General features: G+C 42.8%; 1 protein-coding gene across 18 annotated transcripts in view; it reads right to left on the reverse strand.

Annotated features, from left to right (window-relative positions):
• Positions 1 to 25,179, reverse strand: part of WWOX (WW domain containing oxidoreductase) — a 944,020-nt gene that overhangs the window by 753,278 nt on the left and 165,563 nt on the right. The window contains exon 6 of one of the 18 annotated variants that reach the window (XM_047710190.1): positions 15,405 to 15,446. The exons of the other annotated variants lie outside the window; for them this stretch is intronic. Coding sequence (XP_047566146.1) covers positions 15,420 to 15,446 — 27 coding nt within the window. The 3' untranslated portion in view covers positions 15,405 to 15,419. Of the gene's footprint in view, positions 1 to 15,404; positions 15,447 to 25,179 lie in introns of those variants that run through there. 18 annotated transcript variants of the gene reach the window in all.

A 25,179-nucleotide genomic window follows, 5' to 3' on the forward strand; every position in this document is an offset into this window, starting at 1 on the left:
ACACGTGTGTATGTGTGAGATTCACGTGTGTCATTATGAATATGTGTGTGCGTGTGTATGTGTGTGTGTATGTCTTGCTCTTACCAAGAGAAGCTTTGCCAGTCAAGAGGAAGGACATCCTTCTAAACCCCACAAGAGCAAAACAAACATTCTTGCTCATTAGCAAGGCTGTGCCAACTACCTACAGAGAGACAGTTTAAAATCTAAGAGGGACGCCTGGGTGGCTCAGTGGGTTAAAGCCTCTGCCTTCAGCTCAGGTCATGATCTCAGGGTCCTGGGATCGAGCCCCGCATCAGGCTCTCTCCTCAGCAGGGAGCCTGCTTCCTACCCCCTCTCTGCCTGCCTGTCTACTTGTGATCTCTGTCAAATAAATGAATAAAATCTTTAAAAAAATAAAATAAAATAAAATCTTCTGAGAATCAATAAAGAAACACAGAAAGAAAGATACATTCACAGTAAAACACCTGAGAGCACATATGCCAAAATACTGTGGATGGGTAGTTTGGATGATCTTTTTACTTTCTTCTCATCTGTAATTCTTTTCTTTTCTTTTTTTCCTTAAGTAATGGAAAAGTATGTATTATTTGTACTTGAGTTATTCATCTGAAAATGGGGTAATAAAACAAAACTGAGTAATCACAGGGATTAATAAGCCCTAAACAGTGTGAGCATATACTGGTTGATATAAGCATACTTAAGAAGTGATTTTTTTTTACTTCTTCTTCTTTATCATATAATTATTTTAGTATTGTATAAAATTTAGATTGTAAAATCTCGAAGAATGTAAGGTGAAAGTTTTTTCTTCCTGAAAACGATTCTACTTTTCATATCAACATCACTATTCCAGTGATTTTAGATACTAAATTTCAAAGAAAGGTAGCTGCTTTAGGGGAAGTTCTCCTTCTGCCTCATGGTTTATACTCTCTTATGTAAGAGATGGAGCAAGAAAAAGGGGAAGTAAGAAGGAGGGAGAAAGATGGAGGGGGGATACAACAATGGAGGAATGGATGGATGGATATATGGATGGGTGGGTAGGTGGGTGGATGGATGGGTGGGTGGGTGGGTGGGTGGGTGGATGGATGGGTGGGTGGGTGGGTGGGTGGATGGATGGATGGATGGGTGGGTGGATGGATGGGCAGGTAGGTGAGTAGATGGATGGGTGGGTAGGTGGGTGGATGGATGGGTGGGTGGGTGGGTGGATGGATGGGTGGGTGGGTGGGTGGGTGGATGGATGGATACATAAAGGCTAGAATGAAATGTCCAGGAATGGTCAAGACATTCAAATGAAGGAGAAGCTCTCTGTGACAGATGCCAGAAAAATGTCCTATCCCATGCCGGGACTGACCTCCCCAGAGGGTCCCCAGCTGACCGTGAAAGGGGAAAGAAGCTGCCAGAGGAAAGTGAGGTGACACACTAAGTAAGAATACTAGCACTAACAGCTGAGGTGGTCTTAGTCACTGGAGTCGGGCACTGGCAGCAGCAAGACAGTAACTGTCAGAGTCCAGTGTTTCCAAGTGCTTCCCACTCCTTACCTGGTAAAGTTGAGCTGCAGAAGAAATTAGAACTGCTAATCAGCTGTCCTTGAGATACTGAGATTATCAGTCATATCTGGGTGGGCCCAAAAGAATCACAAGGTCCTTAAAATGGGAGAAGGAGGCAGAGGACGGAGAACCAGGGGATGGACCTTTGAGATAAAGATTCAGCCCAAGGCTGCTTGCTTGTACACAGAGATTTGGACAGAGAAAGGGCCCACAAGCCAAGGAATGTGGGCTGCCTCTGTCATTAGAAATGCAGGGAACTAGAGTTTCCCCCTGGAGCTTCCAGACAAAAGGGAGACTGCCAACACTTTGATTCTGGCCTAGTAAGACCTGTGCTAGACTTCTAACCTCCAGAAGGTCATAAATTTGTTAATTTAACTCACTAAATGTGGGGTCGTTTGTTATGGCAGCCACAGAAAACTAATGAACTCAGGCTATTTATACTAACAATTTTTATTACATAAGCAATACATGAACACATTTCCCCCTTTAAAAAACCTGAAGCATCTCAACAAGGCTCAGTCCCATGCCCATGCTGCCACTCTCTGTACTGGCCCCACTCTCCACCCCTCCTACAGAAAACCACGAGAATAAGTCCGGTGTGCACACTCTCGGCCTTCTGGTCTGCATTCCTTTACATATGCATATGAACGGGTCATACTGCACACCGATTCTTGTGGCGTGCCCAGCCGAGAAAGCGCTAACACCCATCTCCCAGGAAGGAAAACAGCTCACAAGCCCAAAGACTGTGCAGGGGTCAGGGCCTGCCTGTGCTCCTGGGGGTAAGGAAGTGACCATTTGAGTACCTTTCACACACCTCCTGCCACTCGTCCAGTTATAAATCCTGTGTCCCAGAGCTTATGGTAGAATCTGAGTTCCCCAAGAATGAACCTGCTCAATACTCATTGCTTAGAAGATCAGGAAAAGGATTTGTTTTATACACTTTGGGCCTCGTGTTTACCAAAAATCTAGTCTAACACATATACAGGGAACATGATCAACAGCAAAACTGCCAGCCCGACCACGCTTTGCTACCAAGAGATGATGGATGTCTAAAAAACTGCCAGAAACTGCTCAGACCACACCCTCCTCTTCTCCCACCCACCCCAAGGATGTCTGCTATTTTTCACAAATCTTGTATCTGCTCCCCAAGACTCCTGGGAGAATGCTCACAAATCATAAATTAAGTCAGACTTTTAGAAACCCCAGGTCTTTGAAATTCCTGAAACCACATGTGGGCAGCTGGCACGTGGACACACTCAATGACCTTTCTTAGCAGCTTCCACAGGGTCCCTGCGGATGCCACGCCTGGCTCTTGTCCACAGCACCAACGCCTGCCCTTACAGCTAGCTCCAGTTCTCCATTACTGAGGATCGCTGCTCTCTTGAAATTGACCTGGCTACTCTCAGGGGCTAAAACATCAAAAATGCAGTAGAAATGGGCTGAGACAGACATCAAGAGCTTGCAGGGTGACACCGACTCCCTTCTCACCAGCCCTGCCCTCTTGCGGGTGGAAGCCAAGTCCCAAGAGCAAGGTTAAGGCATGGAAATCCCCCATGCCAGACAGGTGCCAATGCACGGAGATAAGTGTTCAGGGTCCGGCGCATGGGGTGTACTCCGCATATGCTGGGGTGAAGACGACCAGCTCTAGTTAGCAGCTACGATGGGGAGTCCTACTGATACACGGCCAAAGCCATCAATCTGTGATTTGGGCTTACTCTGAGGAGAACAAAGGAGCTCCACAAGGAGTACAATCAGCATGTGTTTGGTATTCAGCAAAAAATAAATCCATGTGATCAACAAGCATTGTGTGTGCTAGTGTGCATGGATGGGATGTGTGTGCACATGCCAAATGTGTGCCCTGTGGTGTGATACAGAACTGAGGAGGACACTCTTCTAGAAAGCCACCATTGCAGTGGATTCTATGTGTAGCTGAAGGAAATTCATACGTAGAAGGAAACATAGCAAATCAATGTTCTTATGGAAAATGCTGTATGACTTTCGTATCATAGTGGCAAAAAAAAAATGGGTTCAACATGGTGGGACAAGGAAGTGGCTATGGATGATGATGGTGATGGTGGTGACTGATGATGGTGGAGGAAGAGAAGGAAAAGGAGGAAGGAAAGGGGGAGGGGAGGGGAGGGAGTGATGATGATGTTCGTGAGGATCACAGCTTGGATGGTTAGTGAAGACTTTCTATTGCCCGACATGAACCTAAGCACTGCACACAATTCATTTAATTTAATTCTTCTAATAATCCCACCATAGGTCCCATTACTAGCCCCGCATAACAGAGGGCAACACTCGGTGTGAGAAGGGTTAAGCACATGCCATGGTCCAACCGGTGGACAAGACTTAAACCCACAGCCAGCGTTCATGACCAAGCTGCCGTGCCCCTCTCTTCTCCTTCTCCCCATCCACTCTGTTAACAGCACTGGGTATCCACACACGCAGTAAAAGACAATCACCTCTCCAGACTCCCTTGTAGCTCCAGGCGGCCATGTGGCCCGGCTCTGGCCATCAACCTGCCGGAGGAATTCAGGCAGTGAGCTGGCATGTGCCTCTTGCCCTTCACTTTCCCCTTCCTCTTGCCTGGAAAACAGATGTGACACCTCGCGGCTGAGCAGCCCCAGCCCCTGATGGCATCATAGACCCGGACTCCTAAAATGGGACCGCTTGCTTCCAGATCTCTTACAAAGAGAGAAAACTTCAGGTCTGGCTGGGGAAGCCGGGGTTTGAGTCAGGTCCTTGCTGACACAGGCATTGTGGGAAAGTGCATCCCCAGCAGTACAGATTCCACTTGAGCTCCTTTCCTAACATCAGATGCCACAGCCCAGGACACGAGGAGGTTGGAAATGAGTCGTGAAAGAGATAATGTCTGGAAGCCTACACTGAAGAGAAGTGGGCTACTCAAAGATGCACCATACAAGTGAGTTTCACTGAGACTTGTGGGAAGAAGTGGGGTTCACTGAGAATTCTGGGAACAAGGAAGTTCACTGGGAATTGTGGGTAGAACTGGGGTCTACTGGGAACTGTGGGAAGAACTGGGGTTTCACTGGGAATTGTGGGAAGAAGTGGGTCCACTGAGGATTGTGGGAAGAAACAGGGTTCAAGTGTCTCAACTTTTTGAGCTAGGGTAAGAAATATACCCTTCTGGCCACAAATGGAAACAAGGCCAACACAATGAAATGACATTATAAACATTATGAACAGTTGAGGCTACACAGGGGCCTGTCTCTGGGAAGCGTGCCCAGATGGACTCTAACATATTTCTGTGGACTTCTGTGGGTGTCCCCGGGCAGGATTCTGAAATAGCTACTGCCACAGGGGAAAGAAAACCCTCCACAGAACCCTGATGGCCTGAGCAGCCAAGACACACCAACCAAGGGAGCCATATATGGAAAGAACCAGACTCACCCTTCTAGAATCTTCTACCATAAAATGTCCAGAGATATAAGGCATATTATTATTCCATAAAGCATTTTCCCAACTCCTTTCTACCTCATGTTTTCTTTTTTTGTCATCTGCTCCATTTCTGGACAAAGGAAAAAGAAAGAAATCATTGATTTTTTCATTACAAATGTACTTAAGCTATAAAAACATGAATTACTAACAGGTAATTCCTTTGGAAGACTTAGGTAGTGACACAAAGATGCTTCTCCACACAGTGTCTGTGGGTGGGTGTCTATATAGAAACATAGCACAAACCAACTGTGGGGTATACCAACAGCAAAAGTGGACTGGCCATGTGAAGGACATCTGTGTTAGGACCTGTTCCCAATCAAAGGAAAGTAATTCTTCTTGGTGGTCCGACCACTTAACTTAAACAAAAAGAACTGAGCCAACTTTCATCAATGAGCCTTTCTTCTAACTGGAAAAAAGAAAATAAAAAATGAGAGTTGGCTACTGGTTATGGCGATGATGTGCCACAAGGTTAATAATGATGGGTTTCAGGTCACTGGCAATTTCTCATTTCAAACTAACGTGAACCATCGGCCCTCAAGGGCTGACTGTTTAATGTGGGCTGCATGGCATTCACAGTCCTTCTTGGACACCCAAGCAGTGGGTGAGCGACACTCTACCATATATCATTACTGAAAACAAGAGAGGAGCTCTTCATCCTTAAAATTAAAAAGTGCTCATATATTCAATCTCCATGGAGGAAGACCCATAGACTTGTTCAGTTCCCCAGTGACTGGAATTTGAATGGACAAGTGACTCATCAACTCATGGGAACAGGGCTCTATCTTCAGAGGGAACTGGGGAGGAAAAAATTCTAAATTTCCCAGCAGTGATTCAGAAGACTCCTAAGCTTTTTCTTCCATATCGTCGGTCACTTCTTCTCAAATACACATCTCAATTCTTAAATAGCCCACGGACTCATACAGAGAATACACGGCCTTTTCCTCTTGGTATCATGAGAGCAATATGGAGGGACAGAAGCAAGAATGGGTAAAACCACTTCAACTGAGAAGGGGGACAATAAAGAGTGGTAGAGAGTATGGAAAACTAGAAACCATATGACCTGATACTCCGGCTCAAGCCAACTGATGCTCCTACCTCCAGTCTTCACTTCCAAGGAGAAAAGCAGATTTTATATGAAATCTCTCAATTTGTGTATGTGTCTTAGCAATTTTTTAAAGTCGTTGTGTAGGGAAAATAAAATGTCTGCTAGTAAGCAACGTCTACTGTGCCGAGGAACATCTCACTGGGTTTTCTCTTCTGGTCATCACACCCATGCTCTGGCTTATCCCTGGGCTGAGCCAAGGAAAGGGTGAAAAGAGGAGAGGGGGTGGGAGGAAAGTCTGGGAGCTGAAGGTTAATCCTAAGACTTAAGAGTTTTGTAAGTGATATATTTGCCTGTCAAATTCATGGCCCCGGGAGGATGATAAACACACTCAAAAACCTCATCTAATTTTAGAGTCAGTTACTTTGACGCATGAACCGAACTTATAGGTGTATCAGTCCCCTCTCTGTGACAAAGGCTAAGGCAAACCCTCTCCCCCATGAACGATGGAGACGAAGGGCTCAGTTCTGCCATACTGCATGCCATCTGTGGGGCAAGAGGTGTGTTTGTCCCCCCGTGCCCCGTGTCTCCTAGATGAGCTCTCAGTGACAAGTGGCAGTCCTGATCTCTGCTCCTTGTCTCCCTTGCACTCTATTTATGGGCAAGTAGCCCTGAGGTCTTGGAGGGTTTGATTTCTTAACTTGAGATTTGAATCTTTCTTTCCACAACATTTTTTTTTTTTTTTTGGTCTTACTGCCTGTAGCACAGAGCCCTGGGAAACTTATTCTGCTGGAGAGAAATACAGCACTCTCCAACAATTCTAATTAACAGATTTTTTTTTTTTCTCTCCTCCTAAGTTTCCCCAAAGGAAATCCTTCTCGAAGCCGATCTCAGCTGGGCCAGAAGTCAAAACCAGATTTACAAAGGTACAACCAAATGCACAGCAAATCAGATTTCCGTGGCAACATAAAAGTACAAAACAATAAAGAAAAGCCTCACTTGCTTTAAAAGGAAATCAGTAGTTTCCACAGTATCCAGACAGGAACCTTCCCTTTGACCCCAAGGCCCCCCAAAAACTCAATTTAAAGCAGATGAGAAAGCTGTAATACCAAATTTCACGTGTGAACCTTGACTGGCTGCAGCCTGATTGAGAATAAGGATCTGTGAAAAACATTGTGAGGATAACTGGACAAATCTGGGTATGGGCTATGTATTATTTTATGTTTATGGAGGGAGGGACAGAGGGAGAGAAGCTTCAAGCAGATGACCCACTGAGTGTGGAGACTGACACGGGGCTCAATCTCACGACCCTGAGATCATAACTTGAGCTGAAATCAACAGTCAGATAGTTAACAGACTGAGCCACCCAGGCGCCCCATTCACCCAGTAAACTATCATACTCACTGAAGAGGGCATTATTCTGGGCATTTGGGAAAATGTCCTTCTGCAGCACGGGGCCCCTGCCTTAAAAACACCCACACCCTACAAGTTATGCACTGGTATAAAAGACAAATCCCTAAGAGCTGCCCCCAAAAGGGTCAACTTCTAAAAATGGTCTCCAATCATTATATCTCAGTGACAGGAGAAAAAATGTTATCTTGATAGTAAAGGATTTAAATTTATTGCATGGCTGGAAATGGTTAGTGAAGTGAAATGATAAAGTAATGAATCATTTCCTTAAAAAAAAAAAAGTTGAGCTGTTAGTAAGGCCACTGCATGAAGAACTATTTAGAGATGTCAGAAGAAAGAAAAAAAAGAAAGTTATGAAGCCTGCCCAGGAAATTACTGCTAAATGTATATACTCTCTAGATTAAATTAGTTTTTCAAAAGAAAAGAAAACTAAACAGACTTCATGAGTACTGCTGGAAAAAATGAAGCTGTCTTCTAATTTCTATTCAATTCCTTCTGGTTTCAGCACTGTCCCCCAACAGTAACTTAACAATCCATGCTTCTCAGAGCTGCCCTCAGACGCAGCTCCCACAGATGAGCCCAACCTGGCCACAGGCCTTTGGGACTTCTCTGTCTGGATTCTGGGAGATGGTTCCTGCCTGATCTCGCCACACTGCGGTTGGGACAACTTGACCCAAAACCCTGGCTCAAGCTCTTAGATTACAGCACTGATGACCTGCTTGATCAGAACTGGGATTTCCAGCCATAGCTCAACAGGGAAGAAACCAGGGCATCACAAACTGATTCTGTGTGTTGGTTCGTACTTTCGTGCCCCGTTATTCATTCTTCTTGGTTGTTTTTACAATAAATGTAGGCAACAGGGTTCACTATCATCAAGCGATGGAGAACATAGGTTTACTTAAGAGACTCTGAGGGTTAGCAGATGCCAGGCATCGAGGGAGGAAGAGCTCACTTCCGGGACTGCAGAACAAGAAGGCTCTCACTTTCAATCAGCTGTGCTACCTAACACAGGCCACTCCATACCAGCCGCTGGGCTTAACGATGGCATTCAAAATCCTCCAGAAAAGAGGCTTTCTGAGAGTCATTCCTCTGGGTTCTGGGGACACTGATAAAGATGTGGTTCCATCCCCCCCCGCCCCCCCCAGATCTTCGAGACTCACTATTTAACCTAAACTCGGAACATTTTCCCAAATAAGTATCTCCTGAGCTCCTAGCAAAGTGGTATGCTAGCTGCCACAAAGCTCATCTTTTCTGGTATAAACCTTTATCAAGAGAAAGAGGAGATGGAAGCATGGGAGGAAGATAAAGGGTAAGAAAGGTAAAAATAGCAGTAAGAGAGGCTGACATTGATGGACTATTTACTATATCCCAGAGACAGTGTCAAACAGTTTACACGCATTACTTTGCTCCTTTCTCACAATCTAGAAGGCAGAGACTGCTACTAATCCCATTTTATAGGTGGGAAAACTGAGCCACACAATGGTCAAACTAATTTTCCCAGATCACACAGTAAGGGGCAGAGCAAGGATTTAAACACAAGTCTATCTAAATCTGGAAATCCTGGAGTCTTTGCTCTGTCACAGGTGGCCTTCCATGATGTTCTTTTGAGGAAAGACCTCCTCTCATGTCTTAGCTTGGCATCTTGCCTAGGCATTATGGCCCAGCTCTGTAAGCCACTGTCATCACACAGGATGAGAAGCATGGCTTCTTCTCCAGAACGCCCACATAGTTTCCTTGTACCTTGTCTGAGGTCTTTAAAGCAACAATCTTATGCCTCCTACTGGATTATAAGAACAGGTGCCAGGACTTTCGTATTTCCCTGTGCATAGGTACCCAGAGTATGGATTGAAAATTAATGCCACACTGCATCAGCCCAATGACCTGTCACTGACAGAGGTATCAAGCCATGGTTTATGGAAGGACTAAGCTTTTTTAGTAGCTAAAAAAAAAAAAAAGAAAATTGCATTGGTTCCATAAACATTTATTCAGTCCGTAATCTGTTCGAGTTCCTTAGACTCCCACAGTCTACTTGAAATCGTCAGATTGCCTCTTAGGAGGAAACTAAATGGCATATCTTTTTGGCATCATATGGAAATCACTTCTTAATAGGGTTCTACAAACGACAGCCCTAAGGTGCTTCCTCCAAACTCTGCACCCGAAGTCGGGGGGACGCTGTTGCAAGGTTCCCTCCATGATGCCGTAAGTACCAGAAAATGGAAAAATCCCAGAAACAGAGGGGCCGTGGAGCAGGGTTCAGGGACTGAGGGCAACTGCTGATCCATGCAAAGATCAAAGCTGCGCAGAACCCATTCTCAGGTTTACACAGCTGCATGCTCCGTGCGAGAGCCGTAAAACAAACACAATCTGGACGGGAGGGAAAGGTCTGTGATTGGAAGCGTGTGGGTGTCAATGACTCCCCAGGACATCAAATGAACCAGGAGGCCAGAGAGCCACCTCACTCCGGGGCTAGAAAAAGAACCTTGTACTCTTTTCTAATCCAGGACATATTTTTATTGGGCCAAAAAATTTTACCAATTCAGCCTTCTAAAACATAATAAGAAAGAGGGAAGAGAATCATTAGCAAATATGCAAAAAAGTTCTTGAGTTTAATAAACACCACCACCAAAAAAACAGAAAGTGAACTGGTCAAATCTTAATAACCTGGGGATGAGCAACTCCCTGCTCCAGCTCGTCCTGTTGAGTTGCTGTATACAACATCTGAACGAGACCCAGAGCTCTCGGAACTCCTTTAGGTGCATAAATTCCTAAACTAAATAATAACAAAGCCATATGTTACCATGTTTTTAGATATGAATTGCTGTACAATGCACAAACACAACAGCAGCTCCCTGCTATCATTTGGATTCATTAAAAATAAAATCATCTCATAAGCTTGCAAAGCTGATTTTTATTTTTTATTTTTTTGTACTACAAAACTTTCATATTTCCCCTGTGTAGAGAAGTATAATTTCTTTACGTGGTTGTTCTCAATGTCCTGAACTTGATATACATGTAATATTGGGAAATGAAAATAATATATACATATATATATATATATGAATTCCTCATTTTGTGTATTAGAAAACAATATGTTTTGCTCATTAAAGGCGCCAATATAAAGGCTATAAACCATGAAATTACCTTTGAGCCCTTCTTGAAATAACCAGTTCACAAACAAATGATCCATGCAAAAAAGGCGAGGGGAGATTACAATAATAAGACTAAGTTACATTTTCATTTCAGGATTTTTTTTTAATGGAGAAAAGTATTATTACTGCAAAACCAACATCTACAGCAGGTACATCCAGTTTATATAGGCAACACTTGAACAAAATAAGTTCAAAGGGTTTTCCATATTTTCCAAATGGGATGCCGAACTCCTATTTACAACACATTATCTCAATAAAACAATCTTACTCTTGGTTTTCCCACTTCATAGGGCTGACTGACTGATTGATTGATCGATTTTTTCCATAGGACTGATTTAAAAGCAATGATGGCAAAAACACTATAAAATAACTCGGATGTTTCTCACACTCAGAAAGCAAGATTCTATCCCACTGATGACTGACAGAGTTGTCCATGGCAGGAATCTTGTCCCACGAGTCAATGTTCTGAAGCTGAAGTTAGCAGCGCCCTTACTTCGTGTGATCCCCAAACAGGCATCATCGTCATCTGGGAAACTGCTAGGCATGCAGATCTTTGGCCCCACTCCAGACGTTCTACATCAGCAACTCTAGGTGAAGAAGCCCCATGATGTATGTTCCAACAGCCTCCAGGGGATCCAGGGGTGTGCTCAAGTTTGGGAACCAATGCCTCAGACTGGTAAGGTTACTAAACCAGGCTTGAGATAATGCGGTCATCTCCTCTCAGACTCTGCATATGGTCTTCAGTGCTTCCTGCCATGCAGCTCTTCACTCTCCAATGGCCTGACCGCCCATATTCAGAAAACAACATCCAAGGCAAGTGATTTGCATATTTTTGTCTGGATGAATCCTTGCCGCCCTCTCCACTCTAGCATATATCAGCTGTGAAGCTGTAGATGATACTTTGCTCTTGCCAAGAAGACATGGGACTCCTGAACTTCCTCTAACCACCGCCCTGTGGTACCCCACAGAAATCCAGAAACAGGCAAGGATGAGTGTGCCCTGGGCAGGGGACTGATTCACACTTGTGAGCAAGGGCTACCAGCTCATCTTAGAGCCTTCCTGTGTGAGCCCCAAGTAGAAAGTCACCTGCCTCCCTTAAGCCAGATCTTGTTCTTGACTCATTCATTCATTCATTTGTTCATTTGATTGGTCATTCATAACAGTCATGAAACAAACAATGATCAAGCTTTTATTTCTTTCGTTTGTTTTCTTTTTTGCTTTATGGGAATGCAAAGCTGCATTAGATCACTCCAAACTTCTCAGAGTGCATAATCTCGTGGGGCACACACATAGTATACAAGTAGATGAGCATAATACAGTGAGGTAAGTATAAAATGGAAATCTACATAAGGAACATAAGGAATGGATGATTGAAGAACTACTTTTTTGGCAGGAGGGAGTCAGTCACACACATGGCAGAACTGAATCTTATGGAACCAGTAGAAACCAGCAAGGCTGGAGAAGAGAGATTTGTGAGTTCCAGGCAGTACCAGACCATGAGCAACAACCCTGATGAGGGAAGGGACTTCCTCACTGCAAGCCCTTAAAGACAAGAAATCTGCCTCAGTGTCTACATCCTAACCCGCTGGGCTTGGCACAGAGATGTTGAGCGAAGTCCAGACAACACGAAACTGGACAAGGGGTAGGGAACTCACCAGAGGAAGCCAACTCCTGAGGCAGGAAGAACACATGTGGCTCCATTTGAGTGATGCGGCCACGGAGACAGGGCAGCTGACCTGCCCACGGATCAGCAGCAGGGAAAGGACTTGTGGAAGGCAGAAAGTCACTCAGGACCCTGCAGGGAGCCTGGTTGCTTACGTGTGAACGGATCCCAAGGAAGGTTATGAAACACCTTTAGGAGGGTCTGAATGACAACACAAGCTCTTTTGTGCTTGGATAAGATCCCGCCAGCACTGACCAGACCAGGCTGGAGCCCAAACTACTCACTTAAAGGCTTCTACTCTGTGACCTATTTAATAATTCTCCCCAGCGTGGGATGAGGAAGAATGTCCAGCTGCCCTAGTCCTACTCAGAGAAAGGGACAACTCCCAGAAATCCCAGAACCACTGTAAGGAAGAGGAAAAGAGAAAGAAAGGGAGGACACAAAACCCGGCAACATGGTGCTGGGCTGTCACAGGACATACACGAGCGAGGAGGGTACCCTCTAGAATTTTCTACCTTCTTGGCAGAAAATCTCTGGCCTCCATCACTGGCCCGAGAATTCTGAATTGCAACCCTCACCCTTCTAAGTCATCCGTGAAACCTTACCAAGTACTCTGACAAAGTGCACGTTCAGCTCTGCGACCCAGGTCTATGTGAGTCCATTTGGCTCTTCTATGAATCCTTCCAAATACTTGAGGGTAAGGGCAGCACATTTCAACTTTATGGAATTTCCTGCCATATTCTGCAGTTCCAGAATTGCTCCATCACATAAATAAAATTGAGAAGAACTTTCTTCTTTTTTTAATGATACAGAACATAGTATTTTCACTAAATCCTAATTTAAAGCATTCCAAGTCCAAAAGATAATTATTTGGACCATCTAAATACCGCATGTGGGTGTAATATGGATTGTATGCAGAGCCATAAAAACAATACTTGGCTCTGTTATTTTCTTAAAATTGCTGTGTTGTTGCCATTTTTATTGGGTTAATTAAAAGACCATAAAAATCAATTCAAACATGTTTGGAAACAGATTTTCTAATTTTATAAACTGTGTTCAGTCGGTTAGGCCACAGATAAAATAACAGACATCTCTGCATGCATAGCTTTGGTGAGGCCGTTCATACATGCAGGCATTCATCCATCCGACCCAAATCCTCTACTCCGGCCCCAGCCCTGAAACAGGAGTGGCACCTGTTCATGATCACAGCACACTTGTTCTGCAAATTTTTCCTATCAAGGACCAGAAAGTAAATATTTTCCACTTGGAGGGCCACAGTGTCACTGCTTCAACTACTCAACTATGCCCCAAGAGCAGGAAAGCACACTTAGACGATACCTTAAACAGATGAGTGTGGTATACTTCAGTAAAATCTTATTTATAGATGTTAAAATTGAATTTCATATATTTTCATGTTTCAAGAAATACTATATTTCTTTGGATTCTTTTCTTCAACTGTTTAAAAATGAAGACCATCCTCAGGCTATACAAAACCAGAGGGCTCACAGACACTGGTTTTTTTGGTCACACAGGGAAAGAAACCATGGTATGGCTGACCCAGCAGCCCCCAAGAAGATGCTGGGATTCTCAGCTGCTAAGTCCAGGGAGCTACCAGTCTACCATGTCAATCCTAACGGCCTGGCTAAAGGGGAGAAAAGAGAAACTCTCTCCCTCAGCTGGCGGTCGTCAGACCTCTCTGCTCATTTCAAAGATGGCTTCTTGCCCAGTTCCAAGCAGTGGTCTTTGGTGACTCTCCCGGCTCCCTGGTGGCCTTGGCAATTTGCTCCAAACTTGATAAAGTGCTAATTTTGCTTTTTACAGCCGTTGTATAACTTTGAAAAAAAGCCAAGCCAACCCTTTCTGAAAATCTGAAAAAACGTTAGCCCACAGACTGAAACCTAGGGATCCCAGTTACAACCAGACAGTAATTTTCATGGTCAACTTCTACAACTGTCTCAACAGTGGTCTCAGACGGAAATAATGAGAAGCCTCTGTGTTATTCCCAGGTCCCTTGCCCTGCCTCAGTTGCTGAACGTCAGCCCCAGACAGCTCAGTTATAACGACAGAAACAACATAGTTCATGCAAGTGGCCTTCAGCGGGCAAATGTTCAAGCACATTAAGGTTTTAATATAATTATAATTATAGAACATGTTCTACCAATTAACCACAAATATGCTGTTTATCTGAAAGGCTGCCAACACTGTGAACTGCAGTCAAAATAACATTAGGCTGTGGTCCTTAAGCAAAGAATACACACTGAATCAAAAGACAGAACAGAAGGAAAAGGCCAAAATAAATATTTTATCTGATATTTTATGAATATCTCCTCAAATGCCAGATTAAAATATGTCATCTCAACTTCCCATATATTTACTTGATGAAATCAGATTAAGTGAGTTCATGACACTGTTGAAAAACATCATAAACCAGGACGAGGAGAGAGAGATGGAGAGAGGGAGAAAGAGAGAGAAAAGTGTATTTTGTAAATCTTGGCAGTCAAGCGTCCCCTTAAGCTAGCGTTAAGTATAACGTAAATAAGAAAAGGCAATTAGAACAAGTCATATTTTTAAAGCATTCAGGAACTTCTCCTTGCTCCTTATACCTTTCTTAGCTACAGCCTATAGGAGTTTAAGCAAAATTAAACTTTGCCTTAGCAACTAAAGAAGATAAGCCTTCTTCTAACTTTCCTCTAAGAATTAAAAAAAAAAAAACCCAGTTGTACAATTTGTATATACACAATTTGTACTGCTGTAAAAGCATATTTTCAAAAGTGCTCCCTAAATAATTAAGCTGCTCCTTTTACCATACTTCCTATATTACAGAAGTCATTTTCCCACCAAGAATCAATAAGTCATTCCTCACGCCAGTCATTTTTCTCCATTTAACGGAATGGACTAAAGTCCGACACTGCAAGTTACATTACCTTTGAATTATGTGTGTAATTTAAAATTCAAAGTACTACACTAAGGAGCTTTTTAGACTGACCACTCTACACTCTCCTCATAAATATGGTCCCTTGCAGACCCTTCTGACGGATTTACAGAACAACAGGAGTTTGAACCGGTGAAGCTGTAAGCCCAGCAGGAAAGCAGCTCTCTGTAACAATGCCACAGGAACAATTCTCTTTTCAGAGGAAGCGCAGGGCAAACTGTCATACATCATTCACCAGGAAACGACTCTGTGTTCGGAGATGAATGGGAAAGCCATTCAGAAGCATCTTCACTTTAATTACAAATAAACACGTGGGCAGCTATTGACGTGTCCGTCCGGAGAGTACTCCCTAAGTAAAAGCTGCCAGTCTGATTTTTTTTTTTTTTGTTTGAACAGACCCAAGTCCTCGGATAACATTTTAAATCGGAGAAACCCAGAACGGGGATGTACCACAAGAAACTCTTCTTCATCAGTGAGACAAATCACAGGGAGGGGGGAAAAATACAGAGAGATCAATAAATGAAAATGTGTATGAGGGTGTACACACAGCAAATCATTTTAAAGAATTAATAAAAGTGACTTGAAAGGCTTATAACTGAATTCATGGGCTGATACGGCTCCTGATTACAAATGAAATACAATCACTTCCTTCTTCAGAAAAATAAAAATAAAGTGAGTACTAAAACTCTCTGAGCATATTCTCAAGTCTGTGACAGGCTGACTCACACTGCAGGCTGGGAAAACTTTAAAAACACCTGTCAAGTGAAGAGCGTTTCTCTCAGTAGTGCGGGTTATTTTATTCAGCTGGCCTCCTCAGAGCAACCAGACACCCCCCCCCCACCTTCACTCCCAGCTAGTGTGGAAGAAGACAAGACTTCCCTACATTGTCCGTTTGGATACTGGTTATTGAGAAAACAATAGGTTTGATTTGAGAACTGGGATGTGCATATAAACTGAGATCCCTTGGGCTTCTCTTTGTTCCTGAAGTGACTCATTTACCGTTCTGGGAATCTGGGGGTCCCTGTCACCTTCACCACAGGGACACTGAAGCCCACTCCTCAGAAAGGCCCTAACTTGGATCCCCACAGTAGGTTTCTCAGACCATTTCATCGTAAGGGCTGCCGCTCTGTTCATCCCCACTCCCAGTAGCCTAACAACCTTTTTCTCCCCGCTTTTTCCCTTAGTAAGTAATTCTGGTGACTGTACACTTTTCCTGATGTGGAACAATCTTAGACCACTGGAGCCTTACTAAATCACTCTAGGACGTGCCTTCTTTGGGTCATCAAAAATAAACTTTCCTGCCTAGGTTTTATTCTTGCTAATTTAGCATTCCCAAGACAAATCACTTAAAAACGCCTTAAAAAATCATTAGCTCTCATTTATTGCACTTTAACATCAGCATGGCCTGAAGTGCGGGAACAAACAGACTGGCAAAGTCCCGCTGCCAGCACCAGGTAGAGCCCTCCCTTCCAGCGCCCTGCCTTCCCAGCAAGATTTCACCCAGACCCGCCTTCCACTGCCTTTCAGCCAGGACCCTCCCTCACTCGCTCTCTCTCCCAGCTGCCGTGGCGCCTTGTGTTATTGAGAATTTGTGAGAAAAGCAGAACCTTCCCGCTGGGTGTTAGTTTTGCATGGCAACACTCAACAATCTCAAATTGTGAGACCCCCAAGGACAATTTTTCTTTCTTCTTATATTTGTCTGGATTTCTTCCCACTGGAAAAATGCGGCAACCTCCAACCAATTGATGGATGCTTGCTGGTAAAATACTAGATCTGAGCAACTGTGCACTGATACAGCCTATGAATTACAGTCCAACGGGTTAGTTCAAATAAAAGGAAATTTCATCTAAGGGAACTGATATTCTGGGAATTTTCTCTCCCCGAAGGATTACATCTAAGGAAGTAAAACTTATAAAAGGAGATGTTGCAAATGTATCAGGCATCTCTAGGATAGAGAGGGTCGGTATGATTGTTCTGGCAAAATGATCGTGTAGAAGGATGCATGACTGATGAAAGATGGACAGGAAATATATTCTTCTCCTATGATAAAAACAAAATCTTGCACTGTGAACAGGCTTGTCGTTTCCAAACGCATCATATTAAAGCGACAACCACAACCACAGCTCCACAACAAAAATGAGACCAACTGAGGTCCAATTGCTATGGGCTAACATTACTTTTATGGCCATAAGGCCCTGGCCCGCATCAGAGCCTCTCAAACATTTCCCTCAGCCATTCATCCTATGACTTGGTAATAAAATGCATATATGTATAAGCTGCTTTTTAAAAAAAAAATAAAGGTAAACTCAAATAATTCGATGTACCTTCTCCTGCCAACTGACCATATATTGTTCAGGTTTTTCCTGCCATATTAAATTTAAATTTAAAAGGAGTTCCTTTTTTTCATTTAAAAAAAAAAGCAGGCTGTAATTGGAGACGGCCATACAAAGTGTCTTGAATACAGCAGGCTTTCAAAAACTGATTGCTTCAATGGCACAGTTAAAAAACATCTAGTAGGAATGGCTGAATGACAAAGGAAAAAGTTAGTTAAATCTTAAAGAAGTGTTTTCTTGAAGGGTTTCTCCAAAACTGCTTCACTATAAACATCTCCTTTTGGATGACACAATGAACCTGATAGAAACAGCTTCAGCCCAAACTTAGGAGAGACAGGCTATGCGAGTTTCTTTGGACTTTTTTTTTTTTTTTTAAAGATTTTATTTATTTATTTGACAGACAGAGATCACAAGTAGGCAGAGAGGCAGGCAGAGAGAGAGGAGGAAGCAGGCTCCCCTCGGAGCAGAGAGCCCGATGCGGGGCTTGATCTCAAGACCCTGAGATCATGACCTGAGCCGAAGGCAGAGGCCTAACCCACTGAGCCACCCAGGCGCCCCTTCTTTGGACTTTTAAAAAATATGTTGTCAAGGGGGTTGCCTGGACTCTTGCACTCTCAGCAGAGCATTAGACTCTTGGTCTCAGGGTCATGAATTTGATACCCACATTGGATGTGGAGCCTACTTAAAAAATAAAATAAAACTGGGGCATCTGGGTGGCTTATTTAGTTAAGCATTTGACTCAATTTCAGCTCAGGTCATGATCTCACGGTTGGGAGATCGAGCCCCACATCGGGCTCTGCAATGACGGTGGAATCTGCATGGGATTCTCTCTGTCCCTCTCCCTCTGACCTCCCACCCCCCCAAAAGACAAAAATAAATAAATAAAAATAAATTAAAAAAATAAAATCTTAAAAACATGCTCTCAATCTAACACTTCTTTTCATGCCTTTTGCAGATAATTACTACCTAACGTAATCATTAAAATAAAAATAGAAAAAAAAGATTTGAAACCTAGTTCAGTGAAATTAACCAAAACATCGGATATTTATCAGAAATCTCTAATCTTTTCTTCAAAGATGAAAACTTTGAATGACAAGGAACTTACTAACTCAAAATCACAGATGGCCCTCTTGGTCTCTGCTTTGGCCCCTGTATTTTGACTGAACCAATCCCTAGCTAAGCCACTGGAAAGAGAGCCCACTCCAAGCCCTTAAAATACTGTAGACACAGAGAGAGGAAGCAGCAATCATGTGACATCTACGAGACAATAGCACATACTATTGCTTTGTTAAATGGTGACACAGTTTCTTCTGAATGGAGTCTCTCTCTAGACCGTGTGGGCTGGGGTGTGGGTGTCGAAGGTACGAATACTGTTTCTAACTCCAGAAAAGAAAATTTTCTATTGACCAAGACAAAGTGAGCTTGATACCTGGTTAAAGACCATGCTTTAACCACCTGAACTAATAGATCCTCTCGACAGATGTCAAAATGTAAGGAGAGTCCTATGCTGCTTAGGCAATTAGAAATTAAGTTTCAAAAGAAAAAAAAAAAACAAAAACAGAAGAGCTAAACTGTCTGAAGCATCCAGTCTCCTTCGCCAAAATGGAGAATTTTGTTTTATTTCATTTTTCCTTACAGAGGGAACGGCCAGTTCCCATGTGTTTTCAAAATTTCATGTTGTTGTTTTGAATGCCAAGATCAGGACTACTGTATCTTGTCCCATTACATCACCCAACGGCTGACTCTGGCCCAGTGATCAGAATGACAAGGCGGAGCATGACCCCAGTGGGGCAGTGACATAAGAGGATGGGTGTCCAACATGACAAGGAGCCATCAAGTGAAACAGACTTTCTAACTTGAAAAAAACAAACAACAACAAAAAAAACCTTTCTTCCCTAAATAAAGGAGAAATTAACTATGACTATCTCAAGTGGTCATGAAACTAATCTATCTCTAGGATAACAGTAGAAACAACTTAATTTTTTTTCCATCACACTCACAGAGTCATAATTATGGTGGTCTCATCGGTATGGAGCGTGCAATTCATAAGAAGCTATTCACTGACTCATTTTTGTTTTGTTTTGTTTTGCTATTCCTCTTACACATTAAAAGTCTGCCCAAATGTATTGCTTATAAAGCATACCAAAAACACATCAATTAAAGCCACAGTTATGTTTTCTTTTTTAGGAGGAGGGAAAAAAATCAAGTTCTAGGATCCAAGTTTCACGTTTTACTTAATTATGAACAAAGACATAATGTATTATTTTTCTGTATCCACGAGAGACAGGCAGACTGCAATTTTTATTGCATGTTAAGTTTTCACTGGATCACAATATTATTAAGCTTTAAATCAGAGGATTGGTTCCTTCAGCTAAGTCTAACAATACTAGAAAGTAAAAGGCAAAAAAAAAAAAAAAACACACCTCATCTGGGGCTGTAATATTTGCTGAAAAAAATCTACTTCAAAACATTAATCAAATTTTTCGCCTACTGGGCAACCATATGGTAGAGCAGCATGTGAATCTCACAGACTTGCTGATCTCCTGTAACTGGGTGCAATTAATTACGCTGGCTGCATCCATCTCTTGGATTTTCGCCTTGTGAAAAAAGTATTTATTGCAACAGCTTTTACAAAACAAGGGAATGAAAATCACAATTGATTAATGAGCTGAATGGAAATATTTCCGTTAGCAGATTTTTAAAATGAATAAGGATTAATACCATGGGTAGAAATGAACCCATGTCAAGATCTCCTTGTACTTTTTGGACCCCCAAAAAGGTGGCAGGAGAGTGGGGAGTGAAGCTGCTGAGATGTGTAACATGCATAATTCACTAGGAGGCTTTGGATGGCAAGTAATAAAGCCTTAAACTAGTGAAGTAATAAAGAGGTTGGCTTTATAAGATACTATCCTGGGAGACAAAAAGCTTGTTCGTTGATTTGAAAACACAGATATTAAATACTCAGTGGGTGAGGAATATCACAGGCCTGACAAAGAAGGGAAGGGAAAGTGGCCCTTAGAAAAAAGCAATCGACTTTGTCCTTAACTATTTAGGCCCAAAGATTGCTGCACATATGGTCTGATAATTGTTTTAAGACCCCTCCATAAAACCAAGCATCTGAGAACACAGAAGGATGGTAACACTGTCCTTACCTGCTGGCTAAAGGTACAAACAATACATAATGGCAGCATCGTTCCCCCCGGGTGTGTGGCCCTCTTGCCTCTCTCTGCCTTTTCCAAAGCAGTCAGTGCTAAATCTGGTGCTAAAACATGATTCCAGCCTTCCAGGAGCTGGCGGCTTAACACCATGGGGGTAACGATCCTTCCGTCCATAGGAAGTCACAGATCCAGGGCTGGAGGGCCCCCAGACAAGCAGCAATTTGCAAATCTGTCTCTTCCTAGAATTGATCGCAGGGTTTAAGACCACCCAATCCAGCCAAACATCAATGACACCTCCTTCAACGCATCCATATTTCAGGACGATGAGGCCCATTTTCTCTAAGCAAATAGCAGAGGATACCCGTCCCAATATTTGCCTTTGTTAAATGCGTATCTGGAGAAAACAGAGCGCATGCTAACTCACCACACGCGGAAGGAATATGTAAGTTACAGAGATCAAATACTGTTAACACTTGCACAACTGGTCAAGGAAACAGCTGCAAAGAACAAGCTTTGTAATTCAACTCTTATGCCAACTGTCTTCCTTCTGAGTCTACTGTATTTAAACATCTATGAGGAAATTCTACAACGGGCTTATTAAAGAGAATTTCTTACAATCTCACTAGCGCCTACAGGACGTGTGTGGCCAATGTGCGTGTGTGTTTGTGGACAATTGCCTAAAAAAATGAGAGCACCCAGGAAAAGAGGAATGAATTTTTATAAAACAAAGGATAAGTGTTATTTTTAAGTGACATAATTTCAACTCAAACAACTCATTTCAAATGTGGTCTACATTTATGTTAACATAAAAGTCTGGAATTTTTGACTCAGTGGAGAAAAAGAATTCTGCACTTCAAAGTAGCAAGCAGATCCAGATGGATGAGAGATTCCAAAAGCCACCATCCAGAGAACTGAATAGGTAACTTTAAAAAACTCTTATTAGAACCATTCCAGTCAAGAATCAGAAACATGTTATAATCAAAGAAGCCACTGTTTTGAAGAAACCATCATCCAGTGAAAAGTAGGAGGAGGTTACCAAGAGAATGTGCTTGCCTTCTTGAAGAGTGGGAAAAAAAGATCTAATGGGAACTGAGTGGTCCAACTCCTTAAACCAGTGACCCTGCAATGTACACCACTCCCCACCACCACCTCTCAGACGATCTCTAACACCTCCTACACGCAATGGTTGTTGGCTTAAAAGTTTAAAGAGCTAACAAAATGTTTTAACGAGATACAAATCTCAGAGATCATTAATCAATATGTTCAATGTTATTTGTGATAATTCATCATGACATGATATTAATGGGTTACTGTACCCTTCAGAGGTGAGATTAATGCAAATGAGCCACCACAATTAACTTTACTGCTCCCAACTCACAGGAATGGACAGATGATTATAAATGACAACTATATGTCAATTACAATATCCAATAAAGTGAAGCTTAGAGAACAATCCATCTCCTTTTATTGCTCTTCCTTGACGTAGCTGAATTTAGCTCAACCCACTGTTGTCACAATGTAGCCATTGTTTGGGGGAAGGGTAAGGAGCTTTTCTATTCTTTTCCTTTTTTTTTTTTTTTTAACTTTTCAGTATCTTAAAAAGTGCTTCAAAAATGCCCATGTAAATACATTTTCTAAAGGAGGAGAGCCACAGGAAACCAGGAATAAATGCCACATTCATTCTATGTGAGTTAAAGAAAACTGTATCCATTTTCAAATTGTAGCAGCAAGGCCAGCAAGGAAACAACCTACCCAGCTGTGTATAATATATTTACTCAATTAAAAAGGGAAGACATTAGCACAGCATCCTGAAAAGGCTTGAATTTCACTAAACAAAAGTTATTAGAGGATCACAATGTTGAAGTAAACAGGTCAGAAAGTGGAAAACCAGATACGAGGCCAATGGGAGAAAGCGAGGTTTAAACTTGTTGTAGACCTGCCCTTGTGGTGTCAGTTAATATCCAGTCCAGACACTGCCTGCAAAATACTTTGATGTCAAAATCCTTCTTCCTTCCATGGGTAGAGAGCACTTAGCGAGAAGTCTCTCTTGCAAACCAGTGTGTTACAGTGGTGCCTCCTAACCACAGATTCCCTCACCGGGCAGCAGCACCCAGTGGCTTTCAAGTGTTGGCTGCTAATTCACAGCTCCTCCTTTCTGCCTCACCTGAGAGGCTATGCCCACGAAGCCTCCTTTCCTGGCAGATGTTGGCTAATCACTGAACGCCAGCCAGCCACACCCTTGTCTCAAGCAGGATCCACTCTGCCATCCCATTCATATTCCAGAGCTCCCCATGAGATCAGGCTGAAGCTGGTCACATCTTTCCGGACCATTGTCCATACTCCACACTATTCTCCTCCCTCTGCTTCTCCTGAAAGCACAACCTCCCTTATCAGCTGAATAAGAAGCCTGCCTTGGGCTCAGCTTCCAGGAACAAAACCTGCAGAGCAATTTAGAGATCCATTGTCTGCCAGTCATGGATCAGAAACCATCCAACATGCTCCTTTTTGAAGCTACACCCAGAAAGGATTTCTTGTTTTCAGAAACATCTAAAAGTTAAATGATAACATAAGACTGTAAAAGGTTCACAGTGGACTGTGGAAGGTGTAGCTCTGTGTCTCCGGGATGCCTTCCCACGTCCCTTCTGCTGCCAAAAGGGAGCTTATTTCTTCACGAGGGAACAGGGCCTCCCGGACTACACACTGGGCCAGGGTGTGGGATTCCTGCCTAGACTAACGAACTCATCCTATGGGCCATAAATGATGCAGGGGTAGTACCTGCCTCCAAGCCAGGCTAGTCCTGTTGCCCTGGCTCCTTGCCCGGGACAGTGGGGGAAATGGCTTCTTGGTACCAGGGCTGGCTAACCTGGGAAACTGCTAGTCTGTTAGTGGTCATCCTGATCCCCACTAAGAAGATTTTTTTTTTTTTTAAAGAATATAATTTTTTAAAAAATCAGAATCAAGATGGGGCCTCTGAGATAACCTTGACTCTAAACCCGGGGTTGGCAAATAGACCACTGAGCTGATGTGGACCTCAGCTGCAGGTTTTCATACAGCCCAGGGTCTAAGAATACATTTTTAAATGGTTGAAGAAAGAAAAAAATATATTTTAACACATGAAATATTACACATGACATTCAAGTCCCAGGCTCCACGAATAAAGTTTTGCTGGCGCACAGCCACACCCAGTGGCTTACCTGTTATCTGTGCGGCTTTCCTTGCTACAAAGGAAGAGGTGAGTAGTTGGGACAGAGACTGCAGGGCCCGGAGAGCCAAAAATATTTATTATCTGTCCTATTACAGAGAGAATTTGCTGACCCTTGCATAAAACTTTGCATTCATAAGACAGTAATGACCCTTTCCACTTAAGCTAGTTTGAATTCGGACTCTTTGGTGTGCAAGGGGAATTTCCTTACTAATTAACTTAGGAATCTGTTCTTATCCCTTCCCTCAAACCCAGACACCTCTGCCCACCCAGTCTGCTGGGATCCCAAAGATACAGAGTCAATCCGCAGACCAACGGATTGGTTGTTTCTCACCTCATCCTTAGAAGTTACTGTATTTTTTGCTGAATGTCACCAAGTGTTGAAATGCTCATCTTAAAACATACAAAATACATAATATCAACTGTCTCAACTGAGAGAAAACTCTAAGCCGAACGCCAAAACATAAAGTAGATTGAAGGTGGGGAAATAATAGACTCCTTCCTTCCTTTTTTTTTTTTTAATGTACCTGAAGAACATACTGAATTTGGGAGGACATCCACCAGTGCCAGAGAGTTCTCCCTGTTGGGGAGAGCCTGCCATGGTTAACTGTAACTGGCCGGAACATTCTAGTCTCAGCTAAAGATACTCAGGTGTCTGGTGAAAACCCAGTGTGATTTTGATGACTTTTATAAAATATCGCCAAGAGGGGAAATGGAATCATCATTCCCTCCATTTTTGGTTTCCTGTGTTCCATCAGGAGATAGCTGCAGGTTTAAGTTTCTCTTCCCCTTTCACCCCTATACTCACCTCTGTCTCAGGACAGGAGATCATCATGATTCATGCTGCCTCTCTCGATCCCCTTGATCAGGATCCCCTGATCTATTAGCTCAGGCTTATTGGGAAAAAAGGGCCAAGCTATTTTCTTTTGTGAGGACTCAAGGGTATCTCATTTTTATTTTAGTGATATGAAGACAACTTTTGTTTCTTACTGTAACCAATCCACTACACTAGGTTCTAATAGCTCTATCACACTTCCCATACATTCTCCTGGCATGGGGTATAAACAGGCAAGACAGCACTGGATAAATCACAGCCAGCAGCAAAGACATTTTCCCTAGGGAATGAAGGCTCCCACTTAGCATCCTAACTCACTCCCTTTTTTTAGAAACACCCTGTCACAATGAGTCTCTCAAACAGTAGAAATTGAAATTGATTTCTCAGGGTAATAATTAATCTCAGAAAATAACTATGAAAGGTTGCTTATTAATTATTTTTCATAATATACT

This window comes from Lutra lutra, chromosome 17 (assembly GCF_902655055.1).
Source record: "Lutra lutra chromosome 17, mLutLut1.2, whole genome shotgun sequence".
Taxonomy (NCBI): domain Eukaryota; kingdom Metazoa; phylum Chordata; class Mammalia; order Carnivora; family Mustelidae; genus Lutra; species Lutra lutra.